The 26376-nt window shown below is 41.4% G+C and overlaps 1 protein-coding gene across 4 annotated transcripts in view; it reads right to left on the bottom strand.

Annotated features, from left to right (window-relative positions):
- The window catches only part of AFF2 (ALF transcription elongation factor 2), a 470917-nt gene that overhangs the window by 140782 nt on the left and 303759 nt on the right, over positions 1 to 26376 (bottom strand). For 2 of the 4 annotated variants that reach the window (XM_058534870.1, XM_058534866.1), the window contains exons 5-7: positions 12706 to 12792; positions 7339 to 7375; positions 7013 to 7046 (exon numbers count right to left, since the gene is read on the bottom strand). In XM_058534870.1, the coding sequence (XP_058390853.1) occupies positions 7013 to 7046; positions 7339 to 7375; positions 12706 to 12792 (158 nt within the window). The remainder of the gene's footprint in view (positions 1 to 7012; positions 7047 to 7338; positions 7376 to 12705; positions 12793 to 26376) is intronic. The other 2 variants (XM_058534867.1, XM_058534869.1) reach the window with 1 other exon arrangement.

The following is a 26376-nucleotide window of genomic DNA, read 5'->3' as shown; positions in this document are numbered from 1 at the left end:
GTTTTTGTTTGTTTGTTTCTTTTTAATTTCTAGGAATGATCCATGGGGCTTATCTACACTGCTGCTATATTTTCTTCACCTGGGCCTGGAAGACTTGTCAGCGGTCTGATTGATGAGTTCTGGCCCTGCAGCCATCTGGGAAATCTGGGGACAAAGCGGCATGTTCTAATGGGAATGCAGGATCCTGGCTTCCAGTCCCAGCTCTGACACTCCCTAGCTGGAGGACTTTGGGCAAATATCTTCCCCTCTCTAAGCCTGGTTTCTTTTCACCTGGCTATTTAACAGGATTGCTTTGACACTTACATGAGGCTAACACATTGTGTGAAAGTACTTTATAATAATCAACCACTGTGCACATGAAAAGTAGCTCTGGCCGTAGCATTTTACAATCTAGTAACTGAAAAAAGAGTGCGCAAGTGTGTACACGCATCTTATTAGTTCAGACAGCATTAGATAGACCTGATATTCTGAGATACAGAGTATGTGCGTGCATATGTGCATATGTGTGTTATCACAACATCATGTTCAATTATACAACTGGAATTATTTTGACTTTAGTCCTTTGCTTATTAACTTCAGTGTCTTCCACCAGCATTATTCGCTTCACTCTCAGTTACTGTTCAAAATGTCAAGGAGAACTTGGAAATAAGCCATTGGTTGATAATATTGGGAATATTTTTTTAATTATTTCACTATGAGGATATAAAGCAACTTTCCAATTATCAAACACATTGGTAAGCATGAAAGGTGATGGATGAACCTCTTATAAAAACAGACCTAAATATCAGTTCTCTTCTTTTCACTTTAAATTGGCAAAATGGAGATTTCTGGAGAGGGATGTTGTTCCCATCACAGCCCATTGAAATCAAACTTATAGGGATTTCGTGTGGTGGTGTAAGTCCCTTGCAGGCACGGATCCTTCTGCCTCCCCAAAGGGAGCATCTCACAGGCATGGTGACACAATCTGGCTGCAGGCCCTGAGCTGAGGATGGACCTGTGCTTGCCTAAAGAGAGTCCACGTCGGCCCATACAGTATATATGAGACCTAACTCAATGACAGTATTCAGATCTAATACTTTCCCTGCTCTAACCCAAAATGACATGGATCATTTTGGCCTGCATTGTGGTCAGCCCACTTAGGCCTAATGCCTGGGCAAGATCACACCGGCCTTCAAATCAGTAAGGCCATCACCAAAGTGCCTGTGGGATGTCTTCAGTGTAGGTTAAGAGCATGCGCTCTGGAGTCCGTTCTATTCTGGCTTTGTTACTGTGGTCCTTTGGGCAACCCAGTCAATGTCTCGGCCTTTGTGCAATGTAATGAGTGTGACTCCCACGGGCTAGTTGTAAAGAGAGAAAGTGTCTGGCACATCGTAGGTACTCAATAAATATGAGTTAGTGAGGTATTGGTGCTATCAGTGCAATGTCTAATCTTCGCTAACCTGTGAGCTCCTTGAGGGAAGGATGTGTGTTGTTTCACCCTGAGTTACCATGGTGCCTCATGCAGAGCCTTACACACAATAGGGGCTTAATGCATTTTTGTTGAAAGGAATGAAAGCTTGAATGGACAAATATAAATATGAATGCAAATCAGATAGATAGAAAAGAAGAGATACTTGATTTTTCCCTGAGAGAAAGAGAGAGAGATGTTTGCTTCTAATTATAGAGGTGTCTCGAAATCCACCTGAAACATACAAATCTCGGGCATGTGAACAACAACACAAAAATCAAATCTGATCTTTCAAGATTTATGCTAGCTGAGCCAAAACATCTATGTTTTCAGCTTTTGTAATGGAAGTGGAAATCCACAGCTCCCGTCGAAGGAGTCCCCGTTTTCAGTCTTGGCGCCTGTCAAGCACCAGCAGCTCCAGAGCTTCTTGACGCGAACATTCCAAATGCCAATATTGCTTGTTGTCACATTAGCCAATATACAATCCTCAAAATAAAATCCTCTTGATGTCTGATTACTCTTCTTAAGGACCTCATGCTGATTCATTTCAAACTGTGAATTACCTTTAATTCACAGCTTGAACAGGCTGCCAAATTTTGTTTTCTCTGCTCCCAGGTGGCTATCCCTGATGCAGTGGAGAACTTCCAAAAATATATTAAGTCCTTAGGAAAAGTTGGCAAGCTCTGAGATGCAGGGCATACAAGACAGGTTAAAAGCAAGAGCTGGCGTGCGTCTCGGTTTGAAAATCGGAATGGCTGCAACTAGTGAAAGTCACCCAGATGATCAGTTTATTAGGAGAGTTTAGTTTGGCTTCTGTATGCCTCAAACTCATTAGTAGTATTTCTAAGTTCCAAGCACCAAAGCATGTATTCTGAGTAAGAATTAATATGATTAAGAAAATAATGGCCATTTTCCCCTGCCTCGTTACACAGTCACTTTGCTACCGAAATTGTATCTAAGTAGCAGACCAAACACCTACTTAAGGGAAGAATACATGAAATTGCTAGAGATGAGGGTTATTGCTCTGCAATAAGGCACGGCAGTTCTCAAATCTCAAATCAATCAGACTCTCAAAGGAAACGTTTTGATGATGAAAGTTTTGGTAGAAGGATGGTCAGAGTTGTAATGAATGTGAGGGGTTTTTTTTTGTAAAAAAAAATCTTTAAATTCATCTAAAAAATAATGTAATGTTCGTTGTTGGTTATAACGAACTGGAAAACATTTCTAATAATCTTTCTCTTCTCTATAGTATTTAAATCTTCATACCACATAGAGAAAAGTTGAGAAATAATGCTTTATTTAAAGCAATTTTGACCCAGTTTTGTATCATCTAAAAAAGAGAGGTATAATTTCTTGTGGGACTCCTTCCCACCAACTTCAGCTCTACAAGTTTATTTGAAGGTTGTGTCCAGGTTCAAAAGGCCAAATTTGGTGTACCAAATCCCTGTACTCATCAGATCCTGTGAGAAAGGGCAGCCTGGTGGGAAGAAAGAGGGATTTGAGCCTATGCAGCCCTCAGCCTGCATTCAAGTTTTCCCACCAAGGAGTAGTGTAACTTACTTGGCCCTTCTGTGTACTCAGAGCCAAAATACACATTCAAGAAGGGTATGCACATTGTCTTCCCACTGCACTGTGCACACTTCACAGGGAGGGACTGTATTCTAGCTTTTCTTTTCTCATCTGTAAAATGGGAATAATTTGAAGCCCCTCCAGGATGGTGGCAAGCATACTAGGGTGATGTATGTAAAAGCACCTGGCATGGGCCTGGCACATGTGCTCAGCAGCACAATGATTATTGTCTGAGACTTCTGCCATTCCTGTGATAGTATAATTTCCTTTCCTCCTAACTAGTGCTACAGCCAAGGACTTGTTCACATGGCATGTATATCCGTCACTCAAGAGGGAAACTGAGGCTGGCCCCAACTAGTCTGTCTCCATAAGGCTTTTCATCAACTCTCTGGGTCCATGGCTGGGATGTTTTCAAACCTGTAGCTAATACCGTAAGTGGAGGAACTGGTTTTACAGCAAGGGAAGAAGAGCATTATGGCTACATCTGCCTTTATATTGGGCTTTTATGGAAACCATCCAGGCATTCTCGACAGCATGGCTTAAAACACAGGAGCTGCTTGATTAAAAGGGGGTCTGGATGGTTTCCAACTGGACAGAGTCCAGATGCTAACAACCAAGTATAACAAAGGAACTGGATATTTGGAGCTGCCATCTTCTCAATAGTACTCACAAAATTAGCTAAAGTCAAGGACTGACTAGATGCATACCCTTGAGTTCATGTATGCTGTCTGAAAATGATTCTCAGGGCAACTGAATACATCTTATCTGTTCCTATTTAGGATGGCTCATAAAAGACCAACAAGGTTATGTATTTTTGTAAAGGCACTGTACTGACAAGTAACTGACAAGTTGTTATAATCAAGTAGATGAAGCAATCCAACTCAACAAAGAAAATCCAAGTTCTTTGGGCTTGGTTTCAGTTTTCTCCTCCATCACTTCTTAATGACTTCATTAAGAAACAAGAAACTAACCCAATGTCTAGTGTGTCCATTCAATCCTGGAATTTTGTAATTGAAATAAATTGATCTTTTAGAAGCAGAATGGACATGCTATTACTGTACAAATATACAAGTCTATAGCCTTAGAAATAAGATTTGACCTTCATAAGCCCGTGCCCCACCCTCTTTTTTGGGACAGAGACCTATTTTGAAGGAGGCTGGAAACTCCGTTGGATTTAGAAATAAGACCTCGGTGAGGCCTATTCCAAGGCTGAAATACAGCTCAGACTCATATAGACTGAGGGAAACAAGAACTGCTGGGTCTTCTTTCCTCCAGAAATTATTAAGGGTTAAAGTTAAATGCACTTTTATGTTGTTAAGTTAATTACTAAAGAGTATAACTGTTTACGTTTGAATTCTTACAAGTGTTTGTGTGTATACCTGTACGTGTATATGTATGCATGTACAAATTAATTTGTTTAATTTCCCTTACGGGGCTTTATCTGTATACTTTGAAATAAAAATAAATTCCCCCATGATTTAAACTCACATCTTCTGAATCTTACATCAGTGCTTTCCCCTCACTACCATAACTGCCACAGAGGAGAGACCCAAACCCAGATCTTGAAACTCTCCCAGGCCAATGCTCTTGCCTCATGGGCAGTCAGGGTCCCAGCTGGACCCGGTAGGATGCCACCCCATGGATGGAGACACCACAAAAAGCACTGTGTGTCAATGGAGTATATTGAGTGAGCAAAGACCCAGTTTTCCAAAAGGCCAGTCATACTGCTGGGGTCAGGCCCAGAAAGAGCAGTGACTATCAAGAACACAGAGGGAGGCTGGCTGGTTACCAGCCTGCACTCAGGCGCACTTGGGCCAGTGTTTTCAGATCTGTTGCCCATGCATACAGTCCTAATAGACAATCCAGACTCAAATGGATGATCTGTATTTCATCAACCAGAGAAAAGAGGCCAAGATGGAGGAAACTAATAAGCACCCCGGTAATTAAGAGATTATGTTTTACAACACTCTCAGCTCTCTCTACTGCAGTAAGTGGACGGAGCATGTCCAGGACATTTGCTGGCCTTGGGAAGGTGGCTCCCCTGTAGCAGGGCTGACTTAGGGTTGCTTCCCACCAAGTTCTGGTCACCAGCAGTCTGACTATACTCAGAATGTTCTTAGTTACCTGGAGGATTACTCTGCCAAATGGAAAATCCTAGAAGCTGGCTTAAAAAGCACACTGTAGTAAAATGTGGGAGAATGATAGTAATGACTAAGCTGATAATAATTTGGAAGCTAAAAATAAAAAAATAATAATTATAACTCTGATCTGTCTTGTGTTAAACCCGTATCCTACCATAAAAAGGGAACTTATTCCAGCTAAAGTCTGATGGACAATGCTTGCACTTTAGATCAGTAGCTAAAAAGAGAGCAGCTAATTCATAAAACTGACTCCCTGGCTTCTAGTTTTATTGATGCTTCCTATAGAGAACCTTAGTCCTATTGAACGCACTACATACCTCTGTGCTATGAAGTGCTGTTCTCTGGAAATGCAGCCTCCAACTACAAACCACAATTGGCAAGTTTATTTCTGTTAGTTACAAACTATTGAAATGTCACATTTTATGGTCTATATGGAAATCAGCATATTTCACAGCTGGAGCCTAATACTCTTGCTTTAGAAGCAAGGGCATTCTACAATGGGAAAAATATTTTTTTATTTTTTCATGTTTGGAAACATTCGTTGATTTCCTAAAGACACAAGTATGTGTGTGTGTATGTGTGAATTTTATTCACTTTTTAATGGGAGTGGGGCAAGGTAGGAGGATAAGATCTATTGTTTACTAGGATAACAAGGGGAAGGGCAATTCAAAATGTGATTAACGGAAAAGCTGAAATGAATAATATCAAAGATGATTTTGATTTCCATATAATTTGATCCTTAAATCAGGGTTTTGGTTTTATTTTCCCCCTCTTTTTTTTTCACTTCTTTAAATGGAGAATTCTTGGTTGTTGAAATTGAACTTGGAATTAGAAGGCAGAGATCAGGCCAGAAAACCAAATAAGAGGACTGGCGATGGGGTGAGGGCTGTGGGGGCTTTCCTGCTCAACAGAACCAAGAACATGGAAACGCCACTGACTTGCCCAGAGCCTCTGTCTATTTGGGAGTCATTCCCAGTTGTTTTATGCAATTATTCGTGATCTTCCAAAAGATGAGCAATTCACTTCAAGTGTGCCATTAGGCCACTTGAATGTTATAAATTATTTCATTTTGAAAATTTTCAAGTATGTGATTATTACTCACACAGAAAAATCGACTTCCATTTTCTATTATTAGGAATGAAAGAAGTTATGAGAGAAATACTCCCTTGATATGCTCTTGGACAAATGGATATTAGAAAATCTACAATAGTTAATCTGAGGAAATTGGTTTCTCCATACCTCTCCTTCAGTTAACATTAACAAAAAAGAAGACAGTGCTGAGTGAGTTGCAAGGCCTTGGCTTCTGAGCTTCAGCCTAGCATCATGTAATCTCTTATTCCATCTCTTCCTGGCTGCCCTTGTTTGTCTTTAATATACAGTCACCAGATGACCTGCAAACAGCAAGGTCTCAGGCTGACTGGCCATAGCAATCCACTCAACATTTCATGTCTAATCATGGCCGCTTAGATGAGTCCTTTCTCCATCCTAGTCAGCAGTGGCTGACTATTGCATATAATGATGCCTGTGGCTAAAGTTACGCAATGCTCAAACAACTAGTCAAGAATCACATTTGTTTTCACATCCCAGGTTTTGACCCAGCCTCTGCCTACAACATTAGAGAGTCTAATGGTGATTTCATTCCTTTTTACTGTTACTTGCTTATCATGGGAAATCTCATTCTCTCCTCTAACCCAACTCCATATTATTATGAGTCAAGGTTCATATTTACAACAAGCAGGAGAGAGAACAAGATTCGCTCAGCACTGAGGCACCATTTCCTTGCCAAATGCCCTTGAAGAAGCCTGTTTTGGAAACCCAAGTTTCCAAAAAAACTCACGACTTGAGTGATACTGACTTTGTAGAAGCTCTGCTGGTCGGGTCACTCCACTCTGAAAAGAAAGGGCACACACAATTACCATCCGTGTATTCTACTGTCAGATGATTATTCTGAATTAAATTGGTCTTCAAACATGCAGCTCTTCCAGTTACACTTTTTCACAGCATCCTGCCATGAATAACAGATGAAAAAAAAAAAAAGGAACTAATTGGATATATCACAATATGACTTTTTGTTATTGTCGTTATTTTATGTTTTAATGATATTAGGTAGGCAAAAGAAGAAGGTAGGAGAGGAGAGGATGTGAATGTTTGGACTAAGAAGAATTTTTTAAAAACACCTACTTTGTAAGGTGAATCCTGTGGTCAGATGTTGGGATTCCTATAAGGAAGAAGACACACAATACAAACATTAGTTAAATTATATGAGGGGAACAAAAAGTGTATCAGTTATTGCTGAAGATGTAACTTGATTAATGTTTGCAAATAGGAAACCGTTGTGAACAATTCCATTAATGAGGCTTCTGTCTATAGTTCTATTTGAGGATAAACATTTGCTAGCCAAACCTGCTGCAACATGACCATAACTGCCATTTTGTCAGAATCATAAGTAAGACTGATATCTGTTTGGAAATGTGTGCAACATGGGAACAAATGACCCACATGTGTGAAATTCAAGTGTATAATTTCTCACTTAGCTAGGCAATGAGGCCTCTAAGGAAGGAAAGGGGACTGAGTTCAAACAAACAAATGATCGTGGTTTGTGTAGAAGTGTAAATAAGACCGCAATTAATAGATTTGCTCAGTTGTTCCATTTTATAGAAACAACTCCCATTTTCTACCTTAGCTGTGACACATATGCAATAGATATATCTCATTTTCACAACAGGAGTGTTCTTAAAACTTCATTACAAATTTGCTGAAGTATAGGAATCAGTTTGAAATATGCTAGTGGAGTGCATTATTCAAAGGGATTTAAATTTGATTTGAAAGTCACCCTAAGCACAATTTATTCACTGTTTTGAAAAATCCGGATTTGCACACATCAGGCTTTCTGGGAGCATGGCACACCTGTGTGGATCCTGACAAAACTTGCAGGCAGAGCACTACGATGATGTACATGGCACGCACAGCACTGCACGGATGGAAGAGAGAATATCAACTGCAAAGCAAGCATTCCCAAACTGGAGACGATGAATTCAAAAATACAAGAATTAGTGATATCAATCACTGCTGCAAGTCATCTACTCTTTAAGCCTAATATTGCCATGCTATCGAGTAAAAATAGGATCACAGCATAATGTATCTTTAAAAGAAATAAGCAAGAACGATAACACTGTGCTTTAATTGAAAGTGAACTTTTCAATCTATTTAGCATTTTTCTGCTGCCCAAGAGACTAATCTGCTGACAAGATCACCACTCCAGAAGACTACCATAAACTCCACAAGAGATGGAAAAGGCCTCTCAACTAAAGAGCTGTCACAAAGCCCATGCAGTTTGTTGCTCAAAGGCTTCTGTACTCTCACTGACAGAGAATTGACTTTTGACAACAGACTCTAACAAGCTTGGCCATCTGATTCCCACACCTTAGCAAATCATAGATGGGGAGGAAGGGGAAACACTTCTAGAGGAGCAGCCACTAGGAATATTGAGATATGAAAACTGACAGCACGGGAGGGCAAAGAAAATGACACAGCAAAGTCACAACTTAAAAAGCACAAGAGTCTATGGCCACTTAATATAGAGGCAAGCATTCCTACCCACCTTAACAGCACCTGAGGGCACAATTACAGCACGGTATAATACTATAGCATAGTACAATCACTGATGCTCATAATAATGTCTAAGTTATCAAGAAAGACTAAAGCATGTTCAGTATAATTTTTATAAGAAGTCAGAAAAATATTAATTACATTTCATAACGATCTTTATTACATGATTCCTATGGAAGGACAACCTTTGGTTATCCAAGAATTTCAAATATCCAGAACACCTCATCTCCCAGAGTTGCAAATAAATGAGTGGTGGACCACTTATATATCCTTAACTATATACCACTATTTCAACTTGTTATTTTTTAAAGGGATTTCATTACAATTGTATCGGACAAGTTTGGGCTTGTATACCATTAGGAATCAAATGATAAGTTCCAAAGTCAAATAAACCGAATATCTGATTAGAGAGTAAAACATGCAATCGGTCTTTGTAATGGTCCCAGAAATCTAGACTGAATTTTTAACCTTCATCCAAGTATTCTGGACTTTAGACCCAATCAGTTGTTCAAGGCATCAGGGCAGCGATGCATGAAACAAATTGAAGGGTTTTGTTATTTACTGAATTTGAGTCATTGGTGTTATGCATTCTTGATACAGTTTTTAATGTTAAGCTGGGTAAGACTTCTTAAAACCAGAATTCCAAACAAATGAAACACCTTTGGATATTACCCAAGTTACTTTACGTACATGCTCAACCTGAATTGGAAATAGCTTGGCTGTGGAAAGCATCTGCATTGTTCATGCAATAAGTGTTGATGCATGTAATACACATTTTTAAGAAATGTCTGACTGTGATTTGTGCATTTCTTTCATAGACATGTCATATAAGTAATTTTAGTAGTAGAATATAATGACGCCAAATTGCTTTCACAAACTTACGTGAGGCTATTTTAAGTAATAGCCTTGATGATAATCCTACTATCAGAGGATCTAGATTCTAGAGCAGGGGTCAGCAAACTTTTTCTGTAAAAGGCCAGATAGTAAATATTTTAGGCTTTGGGGGGCGTAGAGTCTCTGCCATAACTATTTAACTCTGCCATTATAGGGTGATAGCAGTCATAAGTAATACATAAATGAATTAGTGTGGTTGGATTCCAAGAAAGCTTGATTTATAGACACCAAAATTTGAATTTCGTATCACTCATATTATTTCATATCATTCATACTATTCATGTTCTTTTTCTGTTGAACATTTTAACCATTCAAAAATCTAAAAACCCATGGGCTATAGTTTGCCAACCTCTGTTCTAGAGGATGTTTACCTCCATGAAGCCTTTACTAAACTTCCCCTGAAGACATTACTAGCTCCCTCAATTCTGCTTAGCAATGTACCCCTTTGTGAGTTTTTCCATTTTCTTCGAGGAAACATGGCATTTTCAATTTGGGATTGACAAGTAAACTTAAGTAAGTTGAGAATTTTCAACTGTATCTGTTTTTATAAGTTTACAGCATCATAGACTATTTGAATTGAAAAATCCATTGAGATTACATAGTACACAAATACACACAAACACAAACACTCACAGACACAGTACAGATAGGTAACTGAGGCTCAGAAGAACTTGAACAGGACCACATAGCCAGCAAAGGGCAGAGCCAGGATTAAAAGCAGCCAGGTCTGCAGCTCCTAAGACAGCATCCTTTTCGCTGTGCAAGCTATGTCACGGATGTAAGAAATGGATGATTCCTGAGAGGGTGGTGTCACCTAGTTCTGGTGCAAGCACTAAGGAAAGGGTGATCAACTCAGTTACATGTATTTACTGGACACACTCATGTTTTGAAAGATGGAATTTGAACCTGGGCATGTGTAAATCTGTGTGATAAACACATCGCCAGAACACTTGGATCTAAAGACTGGTTCCCTCATTTATTAACTGGGTGATTCTGAGCACACTACTTTACTCTGTGTCTCAGTTTCCTCCTCTGTCAAATTATCATTCTCTTTGGGTTGTAGTGAGGATTGAATTATTTATTATATATTAAGTGCTTAGAATGAGGCGAGGCACATCACAGCATTATACGTGTTGTTGATGTCATTATTGTTATTTAAAATTTACTTTTCTTCCAAACAAACATTTTGGCAGGAAATCTAGAGAAACAAAAGACTGGGTGTGGAGCCATTCTGGTTTCACCATTTTATCTCACTTGCTTCTACCTTTATCATGGGGTTGATGGTAGCAGAGATAATTGGCAGAAAATGTAAATCATGCCTGATTCCAAATTGTGCACTTACTACAAAAGCCCATTTAAATAACCAGTTCTATTTTATACACTTGTAAATGTCAAAATTATGACTTGCACAAATTATCTCCAAAATTGGAGAACACAGCTGAAAACACTGCGATTGCTGTACAAGTGCTGGATTCAATGCCTGAAACGGCTGGATGGATCCCTTGGCTGAGATGCTAGGGAGAAGGATACTGAGCCCAGGGCAGCCTAAGGAGAGAGAGTGGGGACACAAGAGGGAATGACACGCACCAGGACAGGGACAGAGAGGGCTGCTGCTCACTTAGTTCTGACCTCTTTCTAAGGTGGGAGGGGATGATTAAAGACAGTTTAGGCCAATGTTATTGTCGAAATCATGACCCTAAAAACTAAAGGATCTGATTAGGTTTCTCCTTCTACAAATAAAGTCCAAACTCCTTGGTTAGTATTCAAGGCCTTTTATAGAGATGCACTTATCTCCCCACTCCCCATCACACAAACTCTGATTCAGCCAGTGGAGACCATATCAGTATGGATCACACCGTGATCCCTCCTCTCTTCGTGCCTTTGCCCATCCTGTTCTTCTGCATGCAGTGCTCTTCCCTCGGGCCCTTCTCCACCTGTCAAAGGTGTAAGCATCCTCCAAATGCTGCCATCTCTGTGACACTTCCTCAACGCCCCAGGGAGTGTTATATACTTCTCTGAGCCTTTTATTCTCTATGAAGACACTTTCTCTGTTGCTTTGTCCTTTAGCTCATAACACATGGAGGGTTTTTCTTCATCCCTAACTTTAAGTCTATTGTACATCCTCAGTAAATGGTTTCTGAATAAATGGATGGATGGATGGATGGTTAATTGGATGGAAGGAAGGAAGGAAGGAAGACATTTTTTCTTCCAAAGTGTGTTATTAGAATAGCCATTTTTTAAAGGCATTTTAAAAACTGATCATAAGAAAAAATTCTTACTGGGAGCAGGTGAGGAAAAATTATATTAAATATTTGACAATAGAACTGTAGAAGAAAAAGTTCGGTTAATATGATCAGTTGGTGTGTAAAGATCTGTCTGCTTGTGAGCAAGGACTGGAAAGTGATATACAAAAATGAAAATTGATCCATTCAAGTGAAGAGTATAGGTATTTTTTTTTTTTTGTGAGGAAGATCGGCGCTGAGCTGACATCTGCCAATCCTCCTCTTTTTGCTGAGGAAGACTGGCCCTGGGCTAACATCTGTGTCCATCTTCCTCCAGTTTATATGGGACGCCGCCACAGCATGGCCTGGCAAGCGGTGAGTCAGTGCGCTCCCGGGATCCGAACCGGTGAACCCCAGGCTGCTGAAGCGGAGCACGCGCACTTAACCGCTTGCGCCACCGGGCCAGCCCCAGGAGTAAAGGTTTTTTAATTTAAAAAAAAACTTGGATATTGTAGTTATATCATCTATTTGGTCTTTCTTAAGGGATGAGTTCACTCCTCTCTGATTCATGAGCTCTGGGCACAATGACTTGCCCAGTGGCAATGCTCTAAGTAGTATGATACGCGTGCCAGTATCTGTGCGCATATTCTCTTAAAGACTCTATTTCAATAAAAATATCTATATTAACATCCCAGAGGGCAAGAGAGGGTCTCCATTTTATGGCACTAGCACACCAAGGCCATTTTTATTTTTAAGAATGTAATTGGAAGATTGGTATAATTGAAACAAGATAAAGGAAAATGGAGGAAGGAAGATAACTGACCTGTCCTTGGATGGAAAATGTGTTCTGCTCAGAGTTTCCAGGAGTATGCATGGCAGTGAGAGGAGCAGGCCAGGGATGGGTCATCTCCTAATGAGGAAAAACAAAACAACTTTATTTGGGGGCACTTAGAAAATTAAACACCTTCTTGGCACAAAACATACTAGGTTCTTTATAAATACTTACTGACTTAATTGGGCTAATTTTTCTTGGGGGGACTTAAAGTCATTTGGTCCATTCTCCTGCTCCACACTGATGCTTGAAGCCTACCTGCAACACAAAGGGCCACCCAGCATCCACTTGCACATTGCCAGTGACAGGGAGCTCACTACTGCTTGAAGCAGCCTGTCCCATGTTGAGACAGCCTGATCAGACTATTCTTCCTGGTTGTAAGGTAAACGCCTGTCTCCCAGGAGCTTCTACCTATGGATCCTACTTTGGAGATGCACAGAACATATCTCCTCTTCCTTTGCATGACAAGCCTTCAGCTGTTGGAAGACAGCAATCCTATCCTCTGGTGTTGTCTTTTCTCCAGGCTGAGACATTTGCAGCTCGTTCATTCATTTGTTGGGAACCTTCAACTTTTCTTCTAATGCTTGAGTTCTGCATTTTATGACTACCTTAGATGCTCCCAGGAGGGATTCCCGATTGCCTGGGGCTCTTCTAACTCATGGTAGCCTGTTTCAGGTGTGATCTGCCAGCTCAGGGGAGGGCAGCACTGTCACCACCCTCATTCTAGATACTCTGATACTCATTTCTCTTGATGTAGCCTAAGAGTTAGTGACAAGATTACACACATGATGTTGATTTTTTCCATGCAAAGATGAGGCAGCTAAGGAGAATTCTTTCTCATTCAAAAGAAGGTTACTATGTGATTAGTGGCTCTGTTCTGCCCCACCATACATGAAGTGTATTTGTGAGTTCAAGTCTCAACATAGGAAAAGCCCCTCAGGCTCCCACTCTCTCTTATCAGCAGGCACACCTTCTCAGTTCTTTCAAACACTCAGTTTGAAAAGAGGTGCTGTTCAAATCTTGCTTCAGTCTTAGGGTTCATGGCCAACATGCTTGACCCAAAGAGGAAGGATAATTAAACCACATGCTTAACATCCCAGCACCAGAGGGATGACAAAGTTTGTGAAGCAGGAGGGTGCCAGCATGTGTTGCATTCATCAAACATTTTGGTATATAAACATTAAACATAAAAATCAATGTAATGATAGAAATAAAGGAGAGCTTTGGGGAGGGGTGGTGAGGATCAAAGTTTATTAAAGGCCTTTTTAATGAGTCAGTTACATAACACTTTTTCCCAATCTTTATGGGTAACATAGTTAGTCATTCCAAAAGTAGTATTAATAAGAACTTTCAGGTAGCACTAAAACATGTTTTTTTTTTTTTCTTCTGTAATTATCCAGTTCAAAAAGAGTCTTTGATGTATGAAGAGCTGTAATGCAAGGAGATACTCCACAGATTCATTCACAGTGGCACTGCTGAAGCAGAATTTGTAAGTATGATACAGACAAGCGCTGACACAGATTGGATTTTACCTAGCACTATTTAAAAGGAGGCAGTAAGTACATTATAAATGCGTACAAGATTTAGAGGGGATGCTTAACCTACTTAAGAGATAGACTATTTCCAAGTATTTTTGAGTTGTGAATTTGTATGCAGTTGATAACGTTCGTGGCAAATGCTACTCATATATTCATCAAAACTGGCCCAAAGTAACTCTATGTGACAATAGTTTAAAGCCGAATTCCAAATACGTTGTATTTTTAAAATACTCAATGATTTCTTTTAAATTTTAGATGGTTTTTCCTGATTAAGGTGGGTCTTCTCCAAATTGAGTCCCATCATTTAAAAGATGTAGATCCTAGTTAGCCAGAGTCAACCAAGGGGCAATAAACCCAGGCCTGGGATAGGAGTGCTGTCTCTCTTCAGCAACTAGGGATTACGCATCCATCAATGAGAGCCTGAGTTATATCCCTTTTCACCACTGGCTTTAGAGGTGTGCCTCTGGGTTTATTAAAAGGTGTTTCAGATGCCTGGATGGATGAACTCACTTCTCAAAGGTGTAGCTTCTTCTCCAGGTCTTCTGTATTTACTCTGTGGCAGAATCTGATTATCTTGAATTACTGTCTGAGTGTACCACCCTGCTGGCCAATCCACACAGAACTGCATACACTTTTGCATTTTCAATTACAACTGATTTTCTGTATTTGAAAATGTGAGATTTCATGAAACAGCAAGCCAGTTCCATGGTACCATGGATGCATGCGATTAAGGTAGGGAGGATGCAGTTGAAAGGAATATAATTTCCTGAACGGATATCTTCAGCAAGGAACATTGGAGCAAGCTCTTTCACTTCTCAAAATGAGTTAGACCTGTAAAGTGCAGAAAGCGCACAGCAGATTTTCCATTGTTATCGTTTTCATTCACACCTGAAGGATATTAACCTATTTTTATGTTCTTGCTGTTCTCAAGATAAGAACACCCATACACCCTTATCCAACTGTACTAATCCTTTGCCTGTTCATCAGGTAGGAATGAACACCTGCTCCACAGTGTTGCCAAGGCTATGACAACAGGCTGCAGTGCTGAGTACCTGTACTCAACACCATGCAGCACTTCTCCAATAACAACAAAATTATACACACACACACACTCACACACATGAGATTGGTTTGAAACTCCTTCGTCTCTGGGCTCCTTTGATCCTCTCCAAGAGAGAGAAAAAGCAGGGATCCATAGCCCCACTGGGCAGTTGAGGTAATGGAGGTTCTGAGAGGTGGGAACGCTTGCGCACAGCTTCACGTTAGTCATAAGTGAATGCTGGTGACGGGTTCCAAAGCGTACACTCTTTCCACTACACCAGTGCGTCTCCCCTTTGTAAGGTTGACTAACATGGTTGATGGAGAAAGGACTAAGTAAGTAATGATGTTTTATTTTTCAGTATTTGACAAAGAATAGGTTTCACAAGCAATAGGGCATTCTACATAATTTGTAACAATGGTGCAGATGCTTGCATTAATGTGATCTGAAGACTCAATAGTCAAACCCATAAAAATCAGGAAAGACCCATTTTCCACCAAAGATTATTTCCCAACCATGTTATCAATACTATGGCTCATGGCTAAGGACTCTAATGAATCCAAGACAACTTGTGGGTACCCTTGCTTTGCCTGACTTAGAAACAGAAGCTGGGTACCCCACACACTGAGGGACAGAAGATAGTCCGAATTCCAGACTCTGCTAATCTCAAATGCAACCTATACTTGCCTAACACAGAGCTGTGTGATTGGCTGGTATTTCAAGTTACTAGTCTGTTGTCCCAAGCCTTGTCTAATTCAACTTTGTAACTCTAGGGCCTAGTACGTAGTAACTGCTTAATATGAGATATTATTAGTCTCTGAAGTTTCTATGTGAGAATTAATAATTAATAATAATAATACCAAGATTTTCCAAGTGATTACAGTGTACCAGGCACTTATTTCTCATAGTTGATCTTTTTGTACCACAAACTAAAGAGGCAGGGATTAGCATCATACTTGTTTGACAGATGAGGAAATGGAGACAGAAAGAGGATTGTCCAAGGCCACACAGTTAGCAAATGGCAGAGTCTCTTTGGTGGATTCCCTGCATTTTGTTCTAACTTGTATTGGGTAGCCATTATGTACCAGTCACTGGGATCTAGAAATGATAAAACGTCAAATTCCTGCCCGTGAAGAACTCACTGCTTGACATGCTAACCACCTCGAGAGGGGAATGTGCAAAGGTGTCAGGGAGGAATTCCTTGTGCAAGGCATTTGGAAAAGGCTTCCCAGTGGAGGCGAGAGGAGCAGGGTGTGAGCACGTACATGTGCACGTGTCTGTGTATTCCTTTCAGAGGCTAACATTATATCTGGCACATATTAGATGTTCAAACAATATATGTTTAGGTTAAATAACATGATATAACACAAATATTAAGGTCCTTACTTCAAAGAGTTCAAACTGAAGAGATGATTACAGCAATTTTTCAAATAACCATCTTAATGAATACAAAGGATAATGGTATCTCACACAATTAAATTGCTGTTGTTATTGTTGTTGCTGGAGTCAGAGGGATTCCCAAAAGATCCCTGGACTAAGAGTAAGGAGGCTTAACTCATGTCTGACTTGTGCCAAAAGTTACCTGAGTGACCACCGTCAAGTTGCTTGCCCTCTCTGAGCCTCAGTTTTCCTACCTGTAGCATGTGGGCTTTGACTCAGATGGCCTCTAGGGGTTCGTCCAGCTGCTAGTGTTGTTAACCTCTGCTTCTACCTCTTCTGCCTCTCTCCACAGGCCTGCCACGGGTGAAGTGAGCTAATGCGTGGTCAAGGGTTTGAGAAACTGTATAGTGCTGTGCACTTACAAAGCTCATTGCTACCAGCCCCACAAGCCTACCTACAGCATCGCCAGCGTGAGCCTGCTTAGCCAACAGTCTCCTTAGGCCGTGACTAGGGCTCATGATGAGAGGGGCCAGGCACACCTTTCCCCCTTCCCTCAGCTGAAATGCCAAGAATGTAAAAACTGCAATTTCAGAAGTATTTACAAATTCCTGGTATTAAGAATAATAATGAGTGGGAACAGCTGAGCAGTTGTAAAGTACAAATATGATCAAATAGAAGAAGAAATCCACACAACCAGGTTGGAGTTTATTTTCATGGAAACTTAGACTTAAATGACTCCCAAGTCATAACTGACCTTGGTCTCTGACTTCCTTTGTGGGAGGGGGTTACTTTCTTTCTTTTTTCTTTTTCTTCCAGGAAGTGTACTCACAAATAGTACTGTAATAGCAAAGTAAATATAGACACTGGGCAGTCCTACATGCCACCATGGCCTAAGGATGCGGGAACATCAACAGCCTCCATTCTCCAAAGCTAATTTAAACCTGAAAACACTGAGTCCAGGTGTCCTGTTTCTGCGAGTGAGGTCTGTGCATTGCACAGTCAAAGCTACTTCTTTAGCTAAAGGGCCCTCCCTCCTCCATGTTTGGGAGGGGCGTTAATAATTTACCAGGAAACCTCATTTGTTTGAATAAATGATTTAGAACCTTCATATCCATGGGCCCTGACAGTTTTCTGAAGAGCCAGAAATGGGGGTGGGGTGAACTTAGGCATTGGGGCTGCCAGGGAATAAGGGACAAGGGCCCTTGGGGTCTCTGGCATGGGGTTGTCCAGGAATTCGGGTCTCAGGAGAGCAGCAGCCAAATCATCAGGCCTCAATCCACTATCAATTGCTAACTGGCCTGTAGGAAGCTCTGCTCCTCCCTGATAGGAGAAGAAAGCCAGGCAGGGGTATTAGCACATTATCTGCAGCAGCAGGGGGCTGTTAAATAGACAACAGACAGAAGACAGGAGCTGGAGAGGCCCTGGGATGCGCCCTGGAGGGAGTTGAGCGGTCAGCTGTGAGAGGACTCACATGCTGACTGTGGTCTGCACAGGCCGCCACTCCCAGTGTAGCAGACCAAAATGCAGCCCCGCTGCTGTGCAGCCCCTGCAGAAATGTGCATCTGCCTGTGTCTCCTGGTAGGCCTTCCTGAAGCAGGCCCTGGGAGGACAAGGGCTGGAGGGTGGAGCCCTTGGCCAGGGTCGGGGAACTTGGCTGTTGCATATGAAATTCTCCATGCAAGGAAGTAGGGCTCATGGAAAGAGCTACTGGTCTCGCTCTCTCTCCCCTCTGGGCTCTCCTAAGATAGACATTGTGTTTCCCAGAATGTTTTGTCCTAAAGATGCTCACTGCGCTGTCCACTTAGGGTTCCAGGGCCTTTTTGACCCTGGCCAGACCACAGTCTAGAACACTGATGCCACTTGGGAAATGAGATCCCAGTTGGCAGACTGGAAATTGCCATGGACATAGCACATCTTGGCTTCAGCAAGGCATTTACCAAACCTCACATGTAACTCTTACAACTAAGGATGGAAATGTGCGAGGTGTGTTAGCATGCACTAAGGTGGGTTTACAGTGCAGGTGAATAAGCCTGCACAAATTGCTGAGTAGACAAGCTCAACCTAGAAGGCAGTCTCTAGAGGCATGCCATCGGGCTCTGTCATTTATAGTCCTTCCTTGTTTACCAGTTTTAATAATGATAATAATGTCTTACTTTTTATTGGGCTTTTTGGTTGAAAGAACTGCTTTCAGAAACATTATCTCATTCAGTCAATAACTTAAGAACATTAGAATGTCTGCTTATCAAAATTGCAGGTGAGGGGCCGGCCCGGTGGCGCAAGCGGTTAAGTGCGCGCGCTCCGCTGCGGCGGCCCGGGGTTCGCTGGTTCGGATCCCGGGCGCGCACCGACGCACTGCTTGGTAAGCCATGCTGTGGCGGCGTCCCATATAAAGTGGAGGAAGATAGGCACCGATGTTAGCCCAGGGCCGTCTTCCTCAGCAAAAAAAAAAAAGGAGGAGGATTGGCGGATGTTAGCTCAGGGCTGATCTCCTCACAAAAAAAAAAAAAAAAAAAAAAAAAAAATTGCAGGTGATACTAACCTATGAGTAATTAAAATTCAGACAGATCATGAAAACTGGCCCAAAGCCAATAAGGTGAATTTTAACGGGGCTACAGGAAAACTGCAATTATATTCCACAAACCAAGTGTAAAATTGCAGAAGGAGAAAGACCACCTGACATGGCTATAATACATGGGCTAAAGCTCAAGGATTTTAGTTGACCCCCCCAAGTAAATTTGAGGGGGTTTGGCAGCCAAAAGAACCAACACCAATTCAGGTGATATCAAGGTAAGTATGATGCCCAGAATGTGGAAGGCAATAGTTGATTGTGTAACAGTACATTGTATGGGACAGACCACATCTGAAACAGAGTGTGCCATCTTGGATGCCCCATTTCAGCAGGGCCGTTGGAATAGTTCAATTTCTTAAGAGAGACAGCTACTAGAATGGTAAGAGCTTGCAAAGCTCGTCACCTATATAAATTACACAGGCACTTGAAAAGAAGAGGGAAAGTTCAGTCTACAGAAAAGGGAGACTGAGGGAAGGTCTGAGAGGTGCATTCGAATACATGAAGGGCTCTCAGATGGAAGAGATTTGGGACTTGCTTTGTGGACCAAGAGCTTAGGACTAGCCCCAAGGGTGGAAGTTATCAGGGGACCAATTTTAGCTTAAACTAAGAAAGGATTTCCAATTATGTGAGCTTTCCAACCAGGGAGCCTACTGCTTTAGAAGATGAGAGAGGGGGAGTAGTGGACCAACTGTTTGGCCTTACATAATCATATGATCATATTCTTTATTTCTCTAAAGTCAATGATATTTATGAGAAGATGCAAAACTCATATGTGGAAGATAAACAAACACATAGATAAGGAGAATAGATTAGTGGTTACCAGAGGGGAAGGGGGTTGAGGGGTGGGCGAAAGGGATCAAGGGCACATATGTATGGGGACAGATAAGAACTGGACTATTGGTGCTGAACACGATGCAGTCTATACAGAAACTGATATATAATGATGTACACCTGAAATTGCACAATGTTATAAACCAATACCACCTCAATAAAAACAACAACAACAACTGAATCTGGACCAGCAGGGCTTTGTTTTTTGTTTTTTGTTTTTTGTTTTATTACATGACATATAAACATGGCTGACCAAATTGGCTAAGGAAATTCATCATTCTTTCAGGGATGGTCAGGGGGCCTGCTGTCTCACAGTGAGACAACTAACAGTCCAATTTGTCTGATTGTTTGCTCAGCCCTTGGAAAGTCCAACAACAGTGGAACCATAGACTTTCCCGAGCTTGATCACTAACACTCCTGCCAAACCTCTCTAGTGGTCTCAAAACGCTGTGCCATTCAATTGAATGAAATATTCTTCTGTTTGGAATGCTCTTAAGACAGTCTCCTGAGATTGCATCTTTGATTTCTATGCAAGTGCTGGAAGGGAAGAAGTATAAAATCAACTGTTACATTAAACATAACTCACCAACAATGGGCCAACACAAAGTGCAATCCACCAGAAAAAAAAAGGCTAATTCTTTTAAAAGTTTCTAACACTAAGTTATGATTTCATTGACATAGTATAAAAAGGCTGGCAATGTTTCTTCAAATAAATCATTAACTGCTTTATTCAAAACTCTTTAGTGCTGGCAGTTGTTTCAGAGAATCTGGAAATTTTCTCCATCGGCCCCAGGATTATACATGCAAAAAGTCCAGCTCACACCAGCTGCCTTCATCCTGGCAGCCCCCAAACCAGGGTACCACTTTAAATGAGCCTAATTCTAATTTACAATTGGGGAGCGTGGTGATCAGTGACCCTGCAGCTTTACCGTGAGCTCATTCAGACAATCAATCAATCCAGCTTCTTGCCATTGCCTGATGCAGTCAATTATATTTCATCCACTAAATGTAACAGGGATGTGTATGGCCATGTGCAGGGGCTAGCCATGTAACTTCCTCTGGACAGTTACTCCTCAGGTGCGCTACACTCAGACTCTGCAAAGAAACATCTCCAAAGGCAGCAACAGGGGAATAGACCACCATAGTCACATACTGGGCAGAATTCAACTAGACCCATTGAGTTCTGCACATGTTTTCAGCAGCAGCAACCTGAAGCCTCAGCCCATCTAAGCAATGGGGTCTGACTCTCCAACAGATGATTGCCTTGTAAACTTCAATCCTTATCAGGACATTTGTCTCAATTAGTTGAACCAATCACAAGAGAAGACTGGCCACCCCTCTAGGAAATGTTGTTAGATTGAAACTGCCTTCTTTGGTAAAGGCAAAATTAGCACAAGTTCAAGGGTAAGAAATATAAGACCCAGCCATTGAGAAATATTTTGCAAAGATCAGGAACAAAAAGGAACCCTAGGTAGAGGGCTTCTGCTCAGTGGTCAAGTTCAGGCATCAGAGGAGTCTAAGGTTTCTTGAAGGCCATTTCTTACCTTTCTAACCCATGAACTTGTTTCCTTCATTCCTAAGCTACTTTTGACACGGTTACTCTTTTCAAAAGTGATTTTTAACTTTGCTGTTGAGTTTCTAGCTCTTCTATTTCAAATTATTTTGCCATCAGCTATATCCAATGACCATCATTTAAAATACACTGGCTTGAAACAATTCCCCAGGCTTTAATAATATTACAGCCATGTTTTTTCTCAGAGCCACTCTACTGGATGGAATGACACACTATATCCTCATAGCATGAAATATATCTTTATGGTTAACCTCCAATTTGCTCCTTTAGCTCCAGGTCAGCTAAACCAATTTGATAAAACTTACGCACCTTCTCTGGCTTCTCCCCCAGCACATATTTAATGATCTACATTTAATTTCATTCATTCAAAAAACATTTATTGAGTGTCTACTTTCTGCAAGGCATCTAAGAGCCAGGGGGCTTGACTAAGTCCAGGCACAGGGTGCAGCCAGGTTCTAGGCAGCTAAGGTATTCGTAATTGGAATGAGTGTAAGACAATGACAATTATTGGTTATCATTCAAAAGTAGAACTAAAATAAACCTGTCTGAATGGTTGTTATTTTTTTTTTAAAGAGTAACATGCAGTTTGTTACCATGTTTCAGAAATTACCAAAGGGATTCACTGATCTCACATTGCTGGACAGATATGCAGTGCAGATGCAGCAACACAGCAGTCATTTAGAAAGGCAGCTTATGCTATCCGTGAAAGGCACTAGAGAATGACAACTCTGGGCAAAGGGAAGAAGGATACATTTCTCGCGATCCCCAGTCTAAGCCTTTTCAAAGACGACACAAGCATTAGGATTCCATTTCTAAGGGCTGCTGTAGCTTTTCAAACATGATAGCTTTCTTTTAGTTTACACTTATCACACTAAGAAAAATAGTAACAAGGAGTTCATGACAACTGCTTTTAGAAGGAACAAAGGCTCAATTGCTGAGGAAAAAAGAAGTAATACCTATTTTCATGAAAAGAGGCCTCCAGTGAACAAGTTGGCTGTGGCTTTGCTCTCTCATTATTTCAGAGCTCAGTAAAAATAAGGCACTAGGCCACTACTACAGCTGAAATTCCAGCCAATATGATTTGCATGGAATTGTCTTTCTTCTGAAACAGCTATTTCCATCTTAGAATCACAGTGCCAGGGGGATGAAAGAGAACTGGTTTGTTCCATTCACATGAAATTAACTAACAAATCGATCACAAGGTGTCCGTGTTCTAACTACTGAGCACCAGCCCCTCCCCCCAGTAAAAACCAAAATAAACCAACAGAGGCATCAAACTCCACAGTAGCCTGAATTGAACAACAACAAAACCATGGCTAAGCCCCAGTGAAATTGATTCAGAAAGCCCCCTCTGAATATTCCAAGCCCCTAACAGGCTGAGTATTCCAGAATGCCTGGACAGTCGCTCCTCTCTCCAGATTAGTTTTTTTCTGCAATTACTTCAAATAATGGGAAGTAAATAGCTTCTTTATTCCATATTAAGAGTGGCAAAGAAGCAGCACAAGTGAGAGCTATATCTTTTTCTAAAAGGATGTCTGACTAATGGAGAAAGGGAACATTCTAAACTCAATATGAACACTCTAGGGGCCAGGCGGTGTAGACGTAAAACCTTGCCCCATCGGCATGCTGTAAAGCTTAAATCCTGAGTTAAAATCAGGAAGGCAGGTCCCTCTCTGCCTTGGTTAAAATAGCCACTTGCCAAACAGCGTAAGCTAGAAGTAGCTACTGATATGATACATCCTTGGAAATCATATCATAACAATGGCACATGGAATCTATTATCAAAGTATCTTTTATTAAGAGTCTGCCATTGACATCTTTGAGGCACCCACACCTGTTCTCTAAAGCATTTGCTCACCACAGGGAAAGGATGCCCTCACCTGGCCCCCCACCCAAAGCTTCCCTAATAACCCTGTGGGAATCCATTGCCCATGGATGTCTCTAAATCCTACTTAATCCTATATCTGTTTTCAGACTATACCATCTTTTGGGGTAACCAGATCGATACTTTTACTTCCTGCTATAAATTTAGTAAAGCACCAAAAGAAGATTCAAAGAGAACAATGTCAAATCCTTTGCTGGAAAGGTTCCGGTGAGCAAAGGTCACATTGGGCTCGAGGTAAATAAATAGCACATAGCAGACTCTCCCCCATAAACCTGCCTCTCTCAGGCCTGGCTGCAGACTGTGATGTGTAATCAATTTGTATCTCTTGTCCAAAAGCCAGTTGTCAACCAGCGGTTTTAGACTGGGCTCTAGTCACATCTTTCTTCCCAGCGCAGTAGCACACTGCCCCTTCCTTCCACTGGCTCCTGCTCATCTAGTGTCTCTTGCATTTGCTTTGAAAAGGGAAAGAAATGTGCAAAATCATTTAAAAAAATCCTGGTCATGGATTTGCAAGCTACCCACAGAGACTGTTATACAGCTGACAGAAATCAACGTGGCAGGGTCTCTGGGCTAATTAAATGAATGTGACAATTTGAAAAGCTGCAAAGTGCCTTATGAACCATGGAGTGGTCAAAAATGAAAAAGAAAAAAAAAAAAAAACCCTGCACTGTATTAAAGACATGAAAGGGGCCTACATATTTAATAATTAAGAAAACCATCACAGGGACAATTTAAACGCCTTGGCTAAACGCGATTGGGAGTCTGTGAAGGGATGAAATAAGTAATTCAAAGTCCCACTTTGAAAATATTTTGAATTGCTGAACGACAATCAGAAAAGTCACAATAACATCCAATAGAAGTTTGCACACATTTAGAGGTTAGAATTCACTGAATGTGTCATTTATGTTACTGTATTTCATCCACTCAAGAATCCATGGAAGTCGTTTTTCTTATTCTTATTTACCAGATCAAATACCTGACTCTCAGAGAAGAGCAACCGCCGGCACAAAGTCATGCAGCCAGCATGTGGCAGATCAAGGCCCTCCGTCTAGGTGTCTGGCTTTGCACTCTGGACGTTTGCCACCACCGTGCTCCATAGGATGGGCTCTCTAAAAGGGAACACTGCAGAATGTTCAGCAGGACCAGGCTTTCTCACCTTTCTATATGCCAATCATATTTTGGTGCTTGAAGGAGCCACTTTATAACTGTTTTGAAACCACTGCCCTTACTCATGCCACTTTCTCAAGTCATTGTCATGTGTGTGGGTCACACAACCTGGATGGGGCAAATCAAAGAAAATAAGTCTGCCTATAAGGAGAGGCCTAGATATATTAAATGTGTCTTGTCACCAAAATACAATCCAATGAAGGGCGTTCACAGGACTTAGACCATTTTAAGGTTAATAATCCAGATCTAGGGTCCCTGTAATAGTAGATCAAAGTGTAGGTGATCAACTTCCCCCTACGAAGTAATGTGTCATCTAAAGTCTCTGGAGCTGTCCAAGTGCTGCTTGTGGCCCTTCCTTTAACGATGCACCTTAGGTGACTCTCTCAAGAGATGGAAAGCCTGGGGCCAGCCCAGTGGCGCAAGCGGTTAAGTGCATGCGCTCTGCTGCCCCGGCCTGGGGTTTGCTGGTTCAGATCCCGGGCGTGCACCAACACACTGCTTGGCAGGCCATGCTGTGGCGGCGTCCCATATAAAGTGGAGGAAGATGGACACGGATGTCAGCCCAGGGCCAGTCTTCCTCAGCAAAAAGAGGAGGATTGGCAGATGTTAGCACAGGGCTGATCTTCCTCACACACACACAAAAAAAGAGATGGGAAACCTGAAGAGGGGTAGAAAAGGGAGAGTGAAAGAGAGGGAGAGGAGGGAGGAGTGACTATGATCAGGTTCTGGGTTTTTACAGTACCATTTTTATGGAAAGGGCCCTTCCAGGGTCTCATGCACACTTTCCTTCCCAGAGCTGGGGGTTGAAGGCATTATCACACCTCTTGAATACAGGAAAATGAACTTGCCTGGGGCCTAGGTTGGGAGTGGGGACTTACTTCCCTGTAATGCCCACCAAGCCAAGGGTATATGCCTTAAATTCCTCTCCTCCTCTCTTGTGTGGGAACATTCATTTTATCTCTTTCTACCTACTTAGCCTGATTTTTGGTTCTTTTTTTATACCATAAGGGCACTGCTCAGAACTAGAGTAGCATTTGACTGATATATTCTACATAAGCCTCAGGATGGAAATAAATTATTCAGAGATACTCTAAACGTGGTCAAGGGTACATAGTTGAAAAGCTAAAACTAGATTTCGTTTTATTTAATGATAAGACTCAGAACAAAGACCTAGAGCAGATCTTAAGAGGTAATCTACAGGCAGTTCTGTTCACTAGACCTTTCTGCAATGAAGCAAATATCATATTTTGTACTGTCCAATGATAGCCATTGGCCACATGTGGCTACTGAGCACTTGAAATGTGCCTAACGGACTGAAGAACTGAACTTTTATTAAAATTTAATTAATGTAAATTTAAATAACTAGCCATATGTGGCTATTGTTACTATATTGGACAGCACAAAATAGTCAACACTTCAATTTTACAGATGGAAAATCTGAAGCACGTAATGGCTAAGAGACTAGCCAAGGGTCACAAAATAAGGTAGTGGAAGGGTCAGGACTAGCTGTGAGGGCTCTTGATGCCCAGTCCAGTGTCCTTGCCACATTGCTTTCCTCTTAATCCCAGTTCTTCCAAAGGCTGGTGCTATATGGTCTTTACTCTGTAACACAGACCAGGCTCTGACAACATCAGGGTGGAGTCTCCAGATCAGAGCACCACTCAGTTTTATATCAAAATT

Source organism: Diceros bicornis, chromosome X (genome assembly GCF_020826845.1).
Source record: "Diceros bicornis minor isolate mBicDic1 chromosome X, mDicBic1.mat.cur, whole genome shotgun sequence".
NCBI lineage: Eukaryota > Metazoa > Chordata > Mammalia > Perissodactyla > Rhinocerotidae > Diceros > Diceros bicornis.
This window is presented reverse-complemented; position numbering and strand designations above follow the sequence as displayed.